Source organism: Saccopteryx leptura, chromosome 1 (assembly GCF_036850995.1).
Source record: "Saccopteryx leptura isolate mSacLep1 chromosome 1, mSacLep1_pri_phased_curated, whole genome shotgun sequence".
NCBI classification, from domain to species: Eukaryota; Metazoa; Chordata; class Mammalia; order Chiroptera; family Emballonuridae; genus Saccopteryx; species Saccopteryx leptura.
The window spans coordinates 198,813,125-198,828,816 of NC_089503.1; the positions used below are offsets into that span (position 1 = coordinate 198,813,125).

General features: G+C 48.7%; 1 protein-coding gene across 1 annotated transcript in view; it reads right to left on the bottom strand.

Annotated features, from left to right (window-relative positions):
- Positions 1–344: 344 nt before the first annotated feature.
- The window catches only part of QRFPR (pyroglutamylated RFamide peptide receptor), a 31,429-nt gene continuing 16,081 nt past the window's right edge, over positions 345–15,692 (bottom strand). Inside the window, exons 2-7 of the mRNA XM_066360164.1 lie at positions 12,243–12,401; positions 9,641–9,702; positions 4,068–4,303; positions 2,469–2,566; positions 1,434–1,773; positions 345–456 (exon numbers count right to left, since the gene is read on the bottom strand). Coding sequence (XP_066216261.1) covers positions 345–456; positions 1,434–1,773; positions 2,469–2,566; positions 4,068–4,303; positions 9,641–9,702; positions 12,243–12,401 — 1,007 coding nt within the window. The remainder of the gene's footprint in view (positions 457–1,433; positions 1,774–2,468; positions 2,567–4,067; positions 4,304–9,640; positions 9,703–12,242; positions 12,402–15,692) is intronic.

The following is a 15,692-nucleotide window of genomic DNA, read 5'->3' on the forward strand; positions in this document are numbered from 1 at the left end:
GGGAGCGTCGGGTGAAGCGCAGAGTGGGAACCTTGCTGGCCCCCTGGACCTCTCCGTGGGGCCCGTCTTGGGCACAGCAGTGACAGGGCACAGGCTTGGCATGGATTCTCTGTCACCCCCTAACTTCACTAATAGCCCTTTGATGTGGCAGGACGCCTCTCCACCCACGGGTGAACATGAAGGGCTTAAAACCACCAACACGTGAGATGGATTTGTCCTTCTGGGCAGAGAAACCCGTGACGACACGGGCACGCGTGGGCAGCTGGGCAGGGCTGAGGGCAAGTCTCAGGAAGGAGAAGGGCGCAGACAGGGAGGCCCGTGACGTGCGGGGCTCTGATCACACTTCAGAACTCGGGGCGCGCCGGCGTGACAGTGCTTTCCTGCTCCGGGGCCCACGCGGGGGCTGCGGCCGCCGTGCCCTCAGGGAGGAGTGGTGGCACCTCCTCTGTGGTGACGCTGGCAGGAGGACAAGAAGCTCACACCCGGGTATCCGCCTCTGAATCTCATTCGTCGGTCATTCTGCTGCTTCTCGGTGGTCCTCCACGTTATGATATGGGACAGACTTTGTCTGCCAAAGACGGGTTCCCCAAGTTTCAACACTGCCTCCCCAAATCACACTACAGTGCTCACCTCTTACTCAAGAAGGAAGGCATTGTTTGTATCTTCTCATTCAATTTAACAACACAAAAAAAAAAACCCACACTGTGTCGACGGGATAGGGGAAAACTACCAGCTACGTCTGTACAAGACTGTTTAAAATGCACTTTATCAGCTACAAGGACGGGGGGTTTTTTCACTACTTTTTTCAAAATTGTGTTTTCGGGTAAAATGGTGTATTTTTATAGGGGGAAAAATGGCTTGTGTGTCCTTCTGTTCATCGTTGTACAGATGGAAAAAAGATCTTTTCCCTTTGCACAAAATGATTTCCTTTTCAGATTCAGAGATGAATGACATTAGCCCTGGCCAGTTTGCTCAGTGATAGAGCGTCAGCCCGGTGTGTGCAAGTCCTGGATTTGATTCCCAGCCAGGGCACATAGGAGAAGCGCCCATCTGCTTCTCCACCCTTCCCGCTCTTCTTTCTCTTTATCTTTCTCTTCCCCTCCCGCAGCCAAGGCTCCACTGGAGCAAAGTTTGCCCGGGCGCTGAGAATGGCTCTGTGGCCTCTGCCGCAGGTGCTAGAATGGCTCTGGTTGCAACAGAGCGACGCCCCAGATGGGCAGAGCATTGCCCCCTGGTGGGCATGCCGGGTGGATCCTGGTCGGGCTCATGTGGGAGTCTGACTGCCTCCCGCTTCTCACTTCAGAAAAATACAAAAAAAAGAGAGAGAGAGAGAGAGATGAATGACATTAATGATGAAGATGCCATTATAATGAGTGCCTGCAGCCTAAAGTGGAACCCTCAAATGTCCAGAATGAAACAGGGAACACTGTCACTTGTGGGGGCGCCACTTCTCCCCTGGTGGGTCGCACCACTTGACTTGGAAATTGCTGTCCCCAAAGGCCTCTCCTCTGGTGTCTTCCACGGGGTTCCCTCTCCTGCGAAGCACGGCTGACCTCTGCCTCATGGTCATCCCCACGTGCCCCCGCCTCCGTGTGGGAGAGATGGTTTCCCTCACTAGGCAGTAACACACCACGAACAGGAAGTTCTTCCTGAAGTTCTCGTTCATGAACACATAGACGATGGGGTTGCAGATGGAGTTGGAGAACCCGATGATCTGCACCATGGCAAAAATCATCTTGATAGTGACCTCATCGCTTTCCCGCTCAAAGTTGCCTGAAACAGGAAGGACACGCTTGAGCACACATAGCCATTTTAGTGACCCGAAAAGTAACGTTTCTCTTTATCAAACGTCTGTAACCAAATGCACTTGGGTGAGACAGATTCCCCAGGCCACTGTGGGGTGGGGAAGAATGTCTGAAAATAAAAACCAAAAACAATCCTTGCGAGGAGTCTTCATTTTAAGAGCATCAAGTCTGACCAGCGCAGCTCAGGGCCCAGCACCTGTTGGGGTGGGAGGGGAGGGTTGTTGCATTTCTACTGGATTCCAAGCAGCACAGAACCTGGGGGCGAGAGCTGCCCTTCACCTGTTCACCTGTGTTCTAGAAACCCAGTCATCTTGAAGTCGGAGATTCTTAGGGATACTTGCCTGAGGGGCTGAAATCCCAGGTGCTGTCGACTGCACATGGCTCAAGTCAGGGTCTCCCACCTCCCCTGATACGGAAATGATTCAGGAGAACCGCCCGCATGGCGTGAAGGAAGAGCCGCCCGCGCCTTTCCCTGATCTGCTGTGAGCATTCAAGGCTCGGTCACCATCACACAGAATTATTCAAGGTCTAGGGACCTTGAAAATGGGAAGAAGCCCATGAACCATTTGCTACTTGGTCTCCCCCATGAAGAGCAACGGGTCTGGACGGCTCTCGCAGGAGAGAAAGGAGGCCCCCTGCAGGAGGAGGAGGGCAGACACTCACTGTATTCGAGCATCATGTGAACGATGTGGAAAGGGGCCCAGCACACAGCAAAGAGCACCACCAAGGTCACCATCATGACGACAGCCCGTTTCTTCCTCCTGGACTCACAAGGACAGCTCGTATCGGTTAACCTCCCCTTGGCAAGTGTGTCAGCTCAATGGCAAAGCTATGACAATAAAGTCTGAGTCTAGGTCTCCCAACCAGAATTCCGCTGAGAGGGATCAAGTCCACAAGTTAAACGTGGGCTGTGTGTCCTCTTTCCTGTCATGGGGTCACCGTCATCCTGCTCTCCCTCGCCTCGTAAACATCCTTGTGATTGATCAGGGAGGGCTCATGGTGGGTCTAGCCTTCAGCTGGGTGCTTGGTGTTGGGTTATGTCGTCAATCTTCCCAACAAGCCTGGGGCAGGTGCAGGGACAGAGGCACAGGGACAGGAAAGGTTTAGTAACTTGCAACGTCAGGTTGGCTAGTAAGAGATCTAAACTCCTAAGGGCTCGTTTGGATTTAAACGTTAGGCTGTCTAACTTCAGTGCCTAAGTGCCAATTCATTTTCCATTGAAGAGCACTCATCCATGGGATAGGAAAACATCAATATTTATGAAATGTGGGAAGCCCTCAGGATACAATTAAAATGCGAACCTTGGTTATGTCTCTGAATAACATGGCTGACCAGGCTTCCACACTGGTTTTCTCCAAATATGTGAAAGGACTCTACATGCTTGCATGGTGCTTTCAGTGTATAAAAAGTTGTCATCGTTTATTTCTTATTTCACCACGGTAGCCCCTCTGCCGAGGAAGCGGGAGGGCTGGCTAAATCAGCATTAAGTACCAAGATGCTGACTGAGCACCTGTCCACTGAGAGGAAGGATGTCTTCCCAGGCACAGGGCACTAGAGGGCACTGCACACTTGGAGGAATGCTAAAAAATCTCATCAAACCCCTAGACTTCTTATCAGGTTCTGCTTGTTTTGTTTTTAACAGCTATTCGGTGTAAATTACAAAATGAACCCCTTGTAGTGCCACGGCAGTGAGTTGGGCTTCATATATTTTCTGTTAACGACTGCCATCTGAAAGCAGTGCCCTCAGGGAATATAACATCTACCGAGAACTAAATCGCACGCTCGGGTTTCCAGAGGGTGTTTCGACACGTCACCTCATGTATTTCAGCCTCATGCTCGGGTGGGAGGCAGGAAGGATGAAAGCGTGCTCCCTGAGACCCACGAGGAAGACCGGGCAGGGGAGGAAGGAGTCTTACCCACATCATGGGGCTGGTGGGTGGCAGAGAGGGGAGTGCCCACAGCCCCCCCCCCACACACACACACACACAGTGCCGTATGGACACATCAAGGAAAACAGAACAATGTCTAAGTTCCAAGAAAGTTTCTGTCTGTAATGGTGGATTTGGGAGCTGGTGAGCTGGCTATTTCTTCCTGCCACCCACTGCCTCTCAAAAGGTTAAGGACAGCTCACACCCTGCATATGAACAGCAAATACACAAAGACCCAATCACCCAGGAATCCTGAGACCCCTGGTAACACGGTCCCTTCCAGCACAACACAATAAACACACGTGAAAGTGGGATAGTGTTTCATCACACCCACCTGGCTATTTTTGACATCTCTTTTCCATGAATGGTTTGGAGCACCGAGCTGTCCCCCACTCTCTTATTGATCCACAGTTCATACCCGATTTTGCTGTACAGAGTAAGCATCAGCACCAGGGGCAGGAGGAAGAGGATGACAAGGATGAAGGTGGTGTAGACTCTCTGGTGCACTGGGCTGGTCCACTCCTCCAAGCAGCAGACGTGTTGTTTTTCATATAAGAAGTCATACTTAATCTTTGAGGGAAGAAGGATTCTGTTAGGAGAGCCCACCGTCTGCATCATGGGACAGAAAGCCAGGAGCTGTGGGGACTCCGCACGATTCACCCCCTAATGTGTTTACCACGGGGTGACCACGTCCAATGACGTACCGTTGTGACTGCTTTTTTGTTCTGAAGTGTGGGGGTGACCCGCTCCCCATCGCTGATGACCTGCTTCAGATGCTTATACTTTCTTTCCTATATTTCAAATGGACTCGAGGACCAAAAACTGTTTCACTTTTTATCTTTCTCAGCTTTTTACCTTCCTGTCATAAGTGTTGACGGGGCACAGGAGCACTTCAATGACCCACGTATGAACGGGGGTCATCTCCTGTATGGCGGGCCGGCTAGTTTAACATCACCTCATTTTGCTTCCTCAGTTGTGGAGGAGACAAACTTTTGACCAGGGGTCAACTCCCCCACACCCCACCCTAACCCACCCCACCCCCAAGGTGGAGAACCGGAGTCTGGTTCTGTTAGTGCTACTTCAGGTCACAGTGATCGGGTTGCTACACAGAGTGTGAAAAAGGCACCGGTAGCTTTTAGGTTCTGAGAGGAACAAGACATGGGGGTTCGAACTGTCGCTAATCTACCCCTATTCGGACTCAGTTAGAAGCCTTTGAGGGGTGTATTGCATGGAAGGCCAATGTTTGTTTATCAACACCGTTTCTGACAGACTCACTTTAGGAGTTCCCATGTCTTATTATATAGCAATATTAATAAAAACAGCAAGTGCGAATTAGGACACACTAAACATGTAACCTCTATTCAAAGGTCATTTCTTCAGATAATAGGAATAAAAGCCAGAGAATTTATCACAACTGCTGTCATTTTACTCACGCTGGAGCTTTCCAGATGAAGAATACTTAGGTCTTTGATGTATGTTTTGCTGCCAGCAGATAATCTGCCTTCCAGCAAATCTTATCGCCAGTCATCCATGCCAATAGAAGGCGGAAAGAAAGCTTTTCCATACACTCACCAAAGATAAACCCCGAGTTCTGGTCTTGGTGTTGTTTACAAAGACAACGAACTAAGAATGAAAACACTCGGTGAATAAGAAGCTCAAGATCCAAAGTGCCCGGGAAGAGGATATTAAAACGAAATTCATTCTGACTCCCGGCACACAGACGGGGCCACCACTGCCAACAGGCACAGGGACCGGCGAAGGACGCACCCTAAGTGAGCACAGGGCAGCCGATCCCAGACAGGTGCACCTTGTCTGGGACAGAAAGGACTGACAGCACACTCACTCGTGTGGTTTGGTGAAAACCAGCATCAAGGACTTCTATTTCCAAACACCCACGTCTCTAAAAATCCCACTGCCTCAGAGGATGGCTGAGCTGGAGGTGTGACACTGGGTCCACACTCCACTCCCTCTCTCATCGTCACCTTGTCCCAATCTACACCAGTCCCCTCACCCCACCGATGTTACTCTAGGGCATCCGAGCTTGTTTTTTTTCCTGGTTCAAACTGCTGATGTCAGGGGACCCACCTTGACCTGGGTGCCACCAACCTACGAGAGATAGGGCTTTGTGCTTTTCCCTGCATTAAGTATATTTCTATTCAGGATAAAGCTTGATATTAGAAAGGAAGGGGGGAGGTGTTTTGACAGGTGTTGAGATGTCCTCTCACATTTTTTCCACAAGGAAGGGGCAGAAGAGGTGAGAGTTTTAACTGAACCACCCGGTGGCTTCGGGCCCTGACAGTTGTCAAAGATGTCAGCCCCGAAAGGTAGCCCCACGCTGGGAGCAGAGCGGAGGGGGCCGGTGGAGACGCGGGGTAGGGGCTCTTGATTTCACGCCGGAGGGAGCTCCCAGCCCCCCGTCATGCTCGCGCGCACAGTCTCTAATAGAATTTCGAAGCGAGAAGGAGGCCGGAGGAGGCATAGAAAGATACATTCATTTGATTTGAAAAAATGAACTCATATTTTTCCTGACAGAAAGCAGCAAATATGATTTGGCTCATCGATCTGACAGCAAGGGCTGACTTTGCCAATTAGGTGACAGGCATTGTCTACAAACTAAATGAGTTCTATGCCTCTGTGTAAATATCCTGCTCACAAAAATTAGGGGATCTTTTATCACTTCATATCCATTTTGAAATATCCCCTAATTTTTTGTGAGCAGGAATATATAAAAACTCATCTATATAATGTAGTTAGAGCATAAGCTAACACTGTATTTTAAAAATGCACAAATCTCCTAGAGCTCTGTGGGTGCAAAATGGACCCCACAAAATGGCATAGGATTGGGCCACTTCTTAAAGGGCTCCGACAGTGGGGGGGGTCCCAGGGCAGGGTCGGGTCACCGAGTCATGTGCAGAAGCTGACGGGTCTTCCTGCACCGTCACAGTGGGAGCGGCAGGTGGAACCTAGTGAAGTTAACCCGAAAACACCCAAGAAGTAAAGAATCAGTCAAGAGCAACAGTCACACTCAGAAGCCACCACATGAGACCAGAGGACACCTGCCCCGTCCTCTCCCCACTCTCCTCACCGGCTCCCGGTGGCTGAGAGGAAGAGAAAGAGAAACAGGAGAAGATGCAGAGAAGGGGACCACTCCCCTCTCCTTAGGGCTGGACTCCAGGCCTGAGAACAGCTCACGGCGGGGGAAGGGAGACGTGTCTGATTCATTGACAAATTCAGTGATGTTGACTCTGGACCGGACATTCTAATCACAAAACTAGCACTGTACTTGTTGACAGAAAGTGACCAGAGGAATCTGACAGCCCAATTGGCTGGAAGAGTCCAGGGCCTGCACAGGCTCCATCCAGGGCGTGTGTCTAGGGAGCAAGGAGAGGCGTGGGACTGCTCTCTGCACTCACCTGTTGAGCCCCCTCACTCACTCTACCACACACATCAGAAAGTAGGCCGCATCGTCCTGGACAGACATGTGCAAAAAAAAAAAAAAATTAAATTAAATTAAATTAAACAGGACCACTCTCTTATATCCTATACAAAAATAAACTCCCAATGGGTTAAAGATTTAAATGTAAGGCCTGACACCATAAAACTCTTCAAATAAAACATAGAAAGTAATTGTTTGACATCAGTCTGAGTAATATAATTTGAGACATGTCCCCTCAATCAAGAGAAACAAAATAAAGAATAATCAAACTAAAAAGCTTTTGCGCAGCGAAGGAAACCATCGACAAAATCAAAAGACAACCTACTGACTGGCAGTCTACATTCACAGATGATATATCCAATAAGGGGTTGCGATATAAAATTTAAAAGAAATTTATACAGCTCAGTAACAAAAAAGTAAATAAACAACCAATCGAAAAATAGGCAGAGGGCATGGAAAGACGTTCCTCCAAAGACTCACAGATGGCCAACAGACCTATGAAAAGAGGCTCAGCATCACTGATCATCAGGAAAATATAAATCAAAACCATAATGTGACACCACCATACACCTGTCAGAATGGCTAGTAATAAAAAAAATTAACAATTCACAAGTGTAGGTCAGGATGTGGAGAAAAGAGACCCCTCATGCACTGTTGGTGGGACTGCGGACTGGGGCAGCCACTGTGGGAAACAGTATGGTGATTCCTCATGGTACTAAAAAGAGATTGACCAGGGGACCCAGCAATTCCACTCCTGGGTATTTACTCAAAGAAAACAAGAACACTAATTGGAAAAGATATATGCACAATGTTCATTGCAACATTATTTACAATAGCCAAAATATGGAAGCAACATAGGTATCCATCGATAGATGAATGGCTAAAGAAGATGTGGTACATTTACACAATGGAATACTACTCAGGCATAAAGAAAATGAAATCTTGCCATTCTTAGAACAACATAGGTGGGTCTAGAGCAGGGGTCTCAAACTCGCGGCCCGCGGGCCGCATGCGGCCCGCCGAACAATTTTGTGTGGCCCGCAGACTAATCCATGAAGTTCAAAATATTTTGGATAAAATTAAGTAAACCTAGGGGCCTACTTGTATTTTTCATTTCTCTAGCATCCTAGCTAGATATTAGCTTAGTTAACAGCAGTTGTGATGCGAACTACAGTTTCTGGTTGTTTTGTGACACTGAGTAAACTGCATGTACGATTGTGCTTGTTGTACTGATTTTTTTTTGTTTTCAACTGCAGTGAGAAAAGTGTTGCGTAACAGTTGCCTTTTGTAGACCTAGTGCGGCCCGCTGAACTGCTGTGATCTTGCTCTGCGACCCACATGCTGAGTTGAGTTTGAGACCCCTGGTCTAGAGGGTATTGTGCTAAGTGAATAATACTAGGCAAAGAAAGACAAGTACCATATGGTTTCACTTATATGTGGAATCTAAAAACAAAACACAAACAGACTGATAGATATAGAGACCAAAAGGATGTTTACCAGAAGGGAGGGGTTGGGATGGAAGAAAAGGGAATGAGGGGAATACAGTCAACAATATTGTGATAATTTTACACAGCAACAGAGGATGACTAACTAGCATTAGTGGGCTGAGAGCATTGGAGGTATAAAAATGCCAAATCACTCTATTGTACACCCAAAATGAATATAACCAACATAAGACTGTGTACCAGATATACTTAAAAGAAATAAATTTAAAAAAAATAATGCCACATTTTAAATGTCCCCTTGCCGGAGGGTACACCTGATGTCCTTGCTCATGGATATCACATGCCTATGTGGACTTCAAAAGGTACAAAAATACAGTTTAAAGTCATCTCAGGGAGCAGTGTACGACCCCCTTCCTGTGTTTGAAGACTCATCTGTGCCAGATGTCCCCCAGTGCAGGATGCCCCCTTGGATGGACAGGGCCACTGGAGGCCATCACAGTGCTGCCCTCATCGTGACTGTCCAGGCAAGGCTGGATCTGCCTGACAGTGTTTCCTATTCAAATTACCATTTGCCACCGAATAGGAGGCAGGTAAGAAAGGACTTAAGATAGAGACATCAATTAATAAGGAGACAATCAATCACAACTGTGTTTTATGTGACTTAAAAAAAAATTAGAGTGACCACCAGACTCTGCCGATGTAACTGGACCCTGAAGGATGCGAGAAAAGCCGTGTCCACCTGGAAGGGAAATGTAGAAAGTGACCCTGGTACATTGTATTTTAAGTATTAACATCTTGCCAATATAAGATCAATAGAGAGCTAGAAAAAGTGTGTGTGTGTGTGTGTGTGTGTGTGTGTGTGTGTGTGAGGAAATTTTAAAACAGATTATTTGAGGCCACCTGAAAAAGTCCAGTGAAATAATTGAGATCATGAAAATTTGCCACAAATCTCTTGCGTGAAGGAAATTATAATCAAGAGCATGGGAACACATTCCCATAGTAGGATAAGTATCAATCCCAGCCTACCTCAAGTCGTTGTACGTGCCACATGGGGGATCCCACGATGACCGCCACCAGCCAGACCACACCTGTAAAAATGTTATGGTCATCGGAATACGACTCAGCCAAGCAAAATACATCATGCTTAATTCTCTACCCACAAAGATTCCTTCCACCCAACAAACTCACCCCATCACCTCCGCGCTGGAGCCATACAATGGTCTCCTCATGTGTTCTCACCTCTACCCTCTCACTACCCTCAAAATGGCTGCTGGGAGAGTCTTCCCAGAATGTGTTTTAAATGTTTAAAAGTCTTGACTAGTGTGTCATAACCTCTAAGATAAAACCCAACCCCTTTCCACCATCCCTGAGGTCTCCACAATCTCACTCGCCTCTCTCCTTCCTCTTATATTTCAGTCCATGTTCCTCGCACCCGGGTCCTCTAATCAGACTTTATAAAGTTGGTTTTGGTCCCCATATCCCAGGTGTGCTGCTCATCGCCTCTGGATTGTCACCCTGGATTGACACCCTATCCCCACGCTGTGGACTCATTTCCCAGGACATCAACTCAAGAGTGACTTTCTCTAGGAAAGCTTCAAGGGCAACCACCCTTTCCAGATAGAACTGACCTCTTGGATTTCCCCAGGAAAGTTCCCTTAGTAGGAGCCTTGACCAGCCAAATGGCATTTGTTGAGAGAATGAAAAACTTAAACATGCTATAGGTCACCCTCTAAAATTTCTTCTTAAAATGGAAAGTACATTTACTTTGACCATCATGATATGGGCATTCTTTTCTTATATAAACATATACAACATCAGAAACCAGGGAGTCTGTTGAGAGAATTACTTTAGCAAGGTGTCTTTGGCAAGGAACAAAAGAGAAGCTTAAAGCCCAGGACAAAGCCAGAGCCAAGAGCCCCAACATCCAATTTGAGGGGAAAAATCCCAGCTCAGACTCTGCTTGTTCTTTCTTTACTGAGTGGGACCAGGAGGAAGACTGTGCATTGTCTTGGGTTTCAAGGAATACTGAGACTTGCTTAAGCCATAATGGGGTTTATTATAAAGACACACATGACCCAGCATGATTCAAGATAGCCCTGGGGCTCCCAAATCTCTCTCTCTCTCTCTCTCTGCATGTGGCCATGTACATTTATTCTAGCCCAGCTCTCATCCTATTATGTTACCTAGTGTCCAATCATCTTCCAGTCTTTAATAGAATCTTGAGAGGAATCAAGTCTAATTGGCTTAGCTCAGTGCCAATCCTCCATGGTCCACAGCCTGCCCAGGGATAGACGCAAGGCTGGGTGAATATGACTGATGGGATGTGGGAGCCGTTCTGAGCAGGACAGTCTAGCAGGTCTCGGCTGGCTGGGGCCCAGGGGTATACAGTTTCAGCTAGAAGGTGGTGCTGCACGTGACAGATACGCTGGTTCCCAGTGTCACAGAGCTAGAGAGACTAGTGACACAACCATGTACAGAAGCCCCCCCCCCCCCCCCCCCCGGGAGAGGAGTCTACTTGCCTTAAAACCTTCCCGGCCCGTGACTTTTTTGAGCGGGGACTGCCTATTATCCACTTTGCTTTCAGATGTTGAGATTCCCTCTACTCTTTATTTTTCTTTTATTTTTTAATAACTCCCTTCTTCCAAGTATTCTCTCCTCATGCCCTTTCACACCCACCCGCTGTGTGCAGATGTTCGGAGGGTGGAAGCCTGTCCATTATGCAGGTCTCTGGGTTCTTTGAAAGGAAGGATGCAACACAAATTTGGAACTAAGAAACTAACAATTATTTTTCCCTCCTAATGGTTTGTTTGTTCATTTCAAACCACTTAACATGCGTTTGGCATTGCTGGGCCTTCAGGAGTTCTTTCTGTTCTCCTGCTACCTCACACTGGGAGAACTGTCACAGCAGCAAGGAGAGTCTGCTCACAGCACCCTAGCGGGTTGCTCGTAGAAACGGTTCTCCTCGGTGACTGATCGTTGTGGTTGCTTCCTGCAGTTCAGATGGACTGCAATATACTTACGCTATTGCGAGGTGCATTCAAGTTCATCAAGGACTCGATAACAATTATCAAAAAGAGTTGTTCCAGGTGCGTGGGTTTGGCCGGCTCTGGGACATCTCTCACGAGGTCCCTGCTCGCCAGCCTACTGACCCTGAAATGCTGGGAGCAAGCTGTGTCCTCAAGAGGCATCGCCAGCACCCAGCACCCAGCATTCCCTTAGGTCCCATGGCCTTCTGGGCAGGACCCCTGTTCTCTGTTTTAAAAACACCCTCCCTGCCCCCCTGGGAATACTCAGCAGCCCTGACAAGGGGTATCTTAGCCATCTTTTACATCAGGATGGCAGATTTACTCATGTAACTCACGTTGCTGTGGCAGCGCCCCTGATGGGTAAGCTTAGATCAGCCACACATCAGGCTTAAAAGGGGGAGACTTCACCTGAAGAAGTCCATCTGAAATGAGAGATGGCCCTTCTGGGGTAGACCCAAAGGAGAAATGGGGAGAGGGTGGGGTAGGCAGGGAGAGGACCAAGGTCCTCAAACTACCCCCCAACGCCGACCACAGGGACGAGCAGCTGCCCCCCAGCTTGCCCGGGGTTCGCTGGGCACCGGGCGGCCCTGGCGCGCCCTCACCTAGCATGGTGAAAGCCCTCCGGTTGGTGTACTGCCACCTCGTCCTGAAGGGGTGCACGAGGCCATGGTGCCTCTCCACTGCGATGCAGGTCATAGTGAGGATCTCCGTCACGATGGCCGTGGACTGGACGAAGGGCACCAGCTTGCAGACGAAAGCACCTGTGGCCCGAGAGGCAAGTCACACACACGGAAAAGAAGACGAGCTGTCACCCGCCTCTCTGCAACCCCCACAGTTCATTCACCCTGAGCCTCCCCTCCGACCTTTCATGTCTCTAATTAGAGGACAATTGCACAGTCATAGAGAAAGATCAGGCCGCCTGATGTGGTCCCTCCTCAAGTGGATGCTGAGCTCCTAAATTGTACGTAATTATGTGTAACAGAGCGAAGATGGGGTGCGTAAGTCTCCAGCCTTTGAAAAGAGGCCAGAAACAGAAACATCAGTGTGAGTGGGCTCGTAACAGAGAGGGGTCTTTGATTCTTCCCTCCCTCTCCTGTCAAGTCATAACAAAGGGGTCACGCTCATCAAAGACGCCCACGTTTCTCCTTTTATCTGTTTTCCTCCCTGGACTCCCCGCCGTAGACTTCCCATTGGGATTACACCGTGCTTCTCTCCCCCTCTCCCCGCCTCTCTCTCCCCATCTCTCCCCGCTGATCTCACCTGCTCTGCTGCAGGGGTCTCAAGCCGGTCCCCCGAGCCCCCACCCTCTGGCCAGGATTTAGTGCCCAACAACGGCTGACGAAGACTTCAATATCTAGAAGCAGGGCCAGCATCTCCTCCCTCTGCTGCTTCTGCCATCTGTACCCATCAGCCCTGGCCTGACATCTCTGCTTCGTGACTACATCTTGCCTGTTGCTGCCAAATTAATTATTCCGAACTGTTAGGGTAATATAAAAGGCACATAAAAAAGTTGGCAGGGACCTCAGATGTCACATGGCCCAACCGGTCGCCTGAGCAGAAGTCCGCTCTGTGCCTCCGTGGGGCGCCCTCTCCCTCCCCCCGCCCCCCGCTGCGGGCACACCCCGGCCGGGCCTTTGCGTGGCTCTTCCTTCCTCCCACCAGGGACCCACTGTGCACCCTCAGTCAGGCTGACCCCCCCGACACCCACATGTGTGATGACAGCCTGCCCCCCACCGCCACCCCCGCCCCTCCTCTCTACTCTTTCACCTGCCGGCATCCTATCTAATCTACGGCCCTGTGCGTTCCATTGTTGACTGACCTGCTCCCCCCCAAAACGAAAACGTGAACACTCCGAGAGCAAGGGTTTGGTTGTCCCCTCCCCAACGTACCCCCCCCCAGGCATCTACAGTGGCCCACAGGAGGCTCAGCAGGCGTGCATTTCATTGAAGAGAGTGAGTGACGTGACGGGGAGGCTGCGACTCAGTGGGCCCCGACTCCTCCTTGGAAAGGTGCTCACTGGGAAAGGTGAGTTCCAAAGATGCTGCCCACTTCTCTAACTCTCAGAGGGTTTCAGAACTCCCCAGCCGCCTGTCCAAATGATCTGAGGAAAGCTTTTGTGCAGCGGCTGGGTCTCTCTTAGCTGCCCCAGCTGTCCCTCAGCGGTGGTCCAGAGGGACCCCCCCACCCCACCACCATGCTCAGGTGTGCTCTGACAAAGGCAGATACGACAGGACTGCCCTGTCTCCCTGGGCCTGAACGCACCCTCTTCTGTGACTGTCACCACCATGTCCATCGCCCTTTGGGGCTAGACTTCTCAAGTGGTTCCTTTCCGTTGAACTTGAAGTCAACTTGACATGAACTGGGTCTGAGTAATAGACAATCGCTCTTAATCCAAGATTCCTGTGACTAAGGGGAAAAGGTATTTGTGGATGTTGCTCTCGACCCTCCCTTCCTGTTCCTTCTTGGAAGCTTTCAACTGAGACCCAAGGGCTTGTCACCCCCACCTCCAACCCCCCACTCATCCTCATTCCAGTTCCCCAAATCCTAACCCCGTTCAGAGTTCAGGCCCTTTCCTGTCTAGCAAGATAGTTTAGAGCAGGGATTGGGAACCTATGGTTCATGAGCCAGATGTGACTCTTTTGATGGCTGCATCTGGCTCACAGATAAATGTTTAATAAAAAATAGTAACATTAAAAATATAAAACATTCTCATGTATTACAAAACATTCATTTCCTACAGCTCATGTTCATGGTTGCGGGTGGCTGGAGCCAATCACAGCTGCCCTCAGGGACACCAAATTTTTATTGAATAATGTGTAATGTACATGGATCGTTGTGAGGTCAGGAAGTAAACTTCCCTCCTTTTAATCAAGTAGTCAGCTAGCTAACTGCAGAAACCCTTTTGATGAAGAAGATGGCTAAAAGAAAAAAAGATGAGGAGTATTGTACTTTTCAGCGGGAGTGGACAGAGGAATTCGCCTTTGTGTAGAGAGCAGGTTTTGCAGTGTGCCTAATATGCAGTGATAAAATTGCATCAATGAAATGGTCAAATATAAACTGGCACTTCGACACACGCCATACTACATTTGCATAGAAATATCCAGCAGGGGACAGCAGGAAGAAAGCATGTCAAGAGCTACTGTGCAGAGTGCAAGCTAGTCAGCAGCAACTCCATGTTTGGACCCAACAAGGTGACTGGAATTCGGCTAGCTTTGCTGGAGCTTTAGCAATTGTGGGAAACGGAAAGCCATTCACAGATGGGGAGTATGCCAAAACATTCATGCTTGTTGTTGCCAGTGAACTTTTTGATGACTTTTCGGATAAAGACAAGATAACCAAACGAATAAAAGACATGCCTCTGTCATCAAGAACTGTTCACGATTGTACCATCATGATGGCAAATCAAATTGAGGCAACACAAGTGAAGGACATAAATGCAGCACCATTCTTTTCTCTCGCTTTGGATGAGTCAACAGATATAAGCCATTTATCCCAGTTCAGCGTGATTGCAAGGTATGCTGTTGGTGACACACTAAGTGAGGAAAGTCTTGCTGTTTTGCCTATGAAAGAGACAACAAGAAGGGAGGATTTATTCAAGTCTTTCACTGAGTTCGCTAAAGAAAAAAATCTACTGATGGATAAACTTATTTCGGTGTGTACTGATGGTGCTCTGTGCATGGTGGGGAAAAACAGAGGATTTGTAGCGCTTCTTCATGAACAGGAAAAGAGACCCATCCTAAGTTTTCACTGCATCCTACATCAGAAGGTGCTTTGTGCTCAGATGTGTGGCGAGCAGCTTGGTGAGGTGATGTCGCTGGTCATTCGGGTGGTCAACTTTATTATTGCCTGAGCTTTAAATGATCGCCAGTTTAAAACACTGCTGGATGAAGTTGGGAATAATTATCCTTGTCTGCTTCTGCACAGCAATGTGCGTTGGTTGTCAAGAGGGAAGGTGCTCAGCCATTTTGCGGCTTGTCTGAGCGAAATCTGGACTTTTCTTGAAATGAAAAACATCGAGTATCCTGAGTTAGCTAACACTGAGTGGCTCCTGA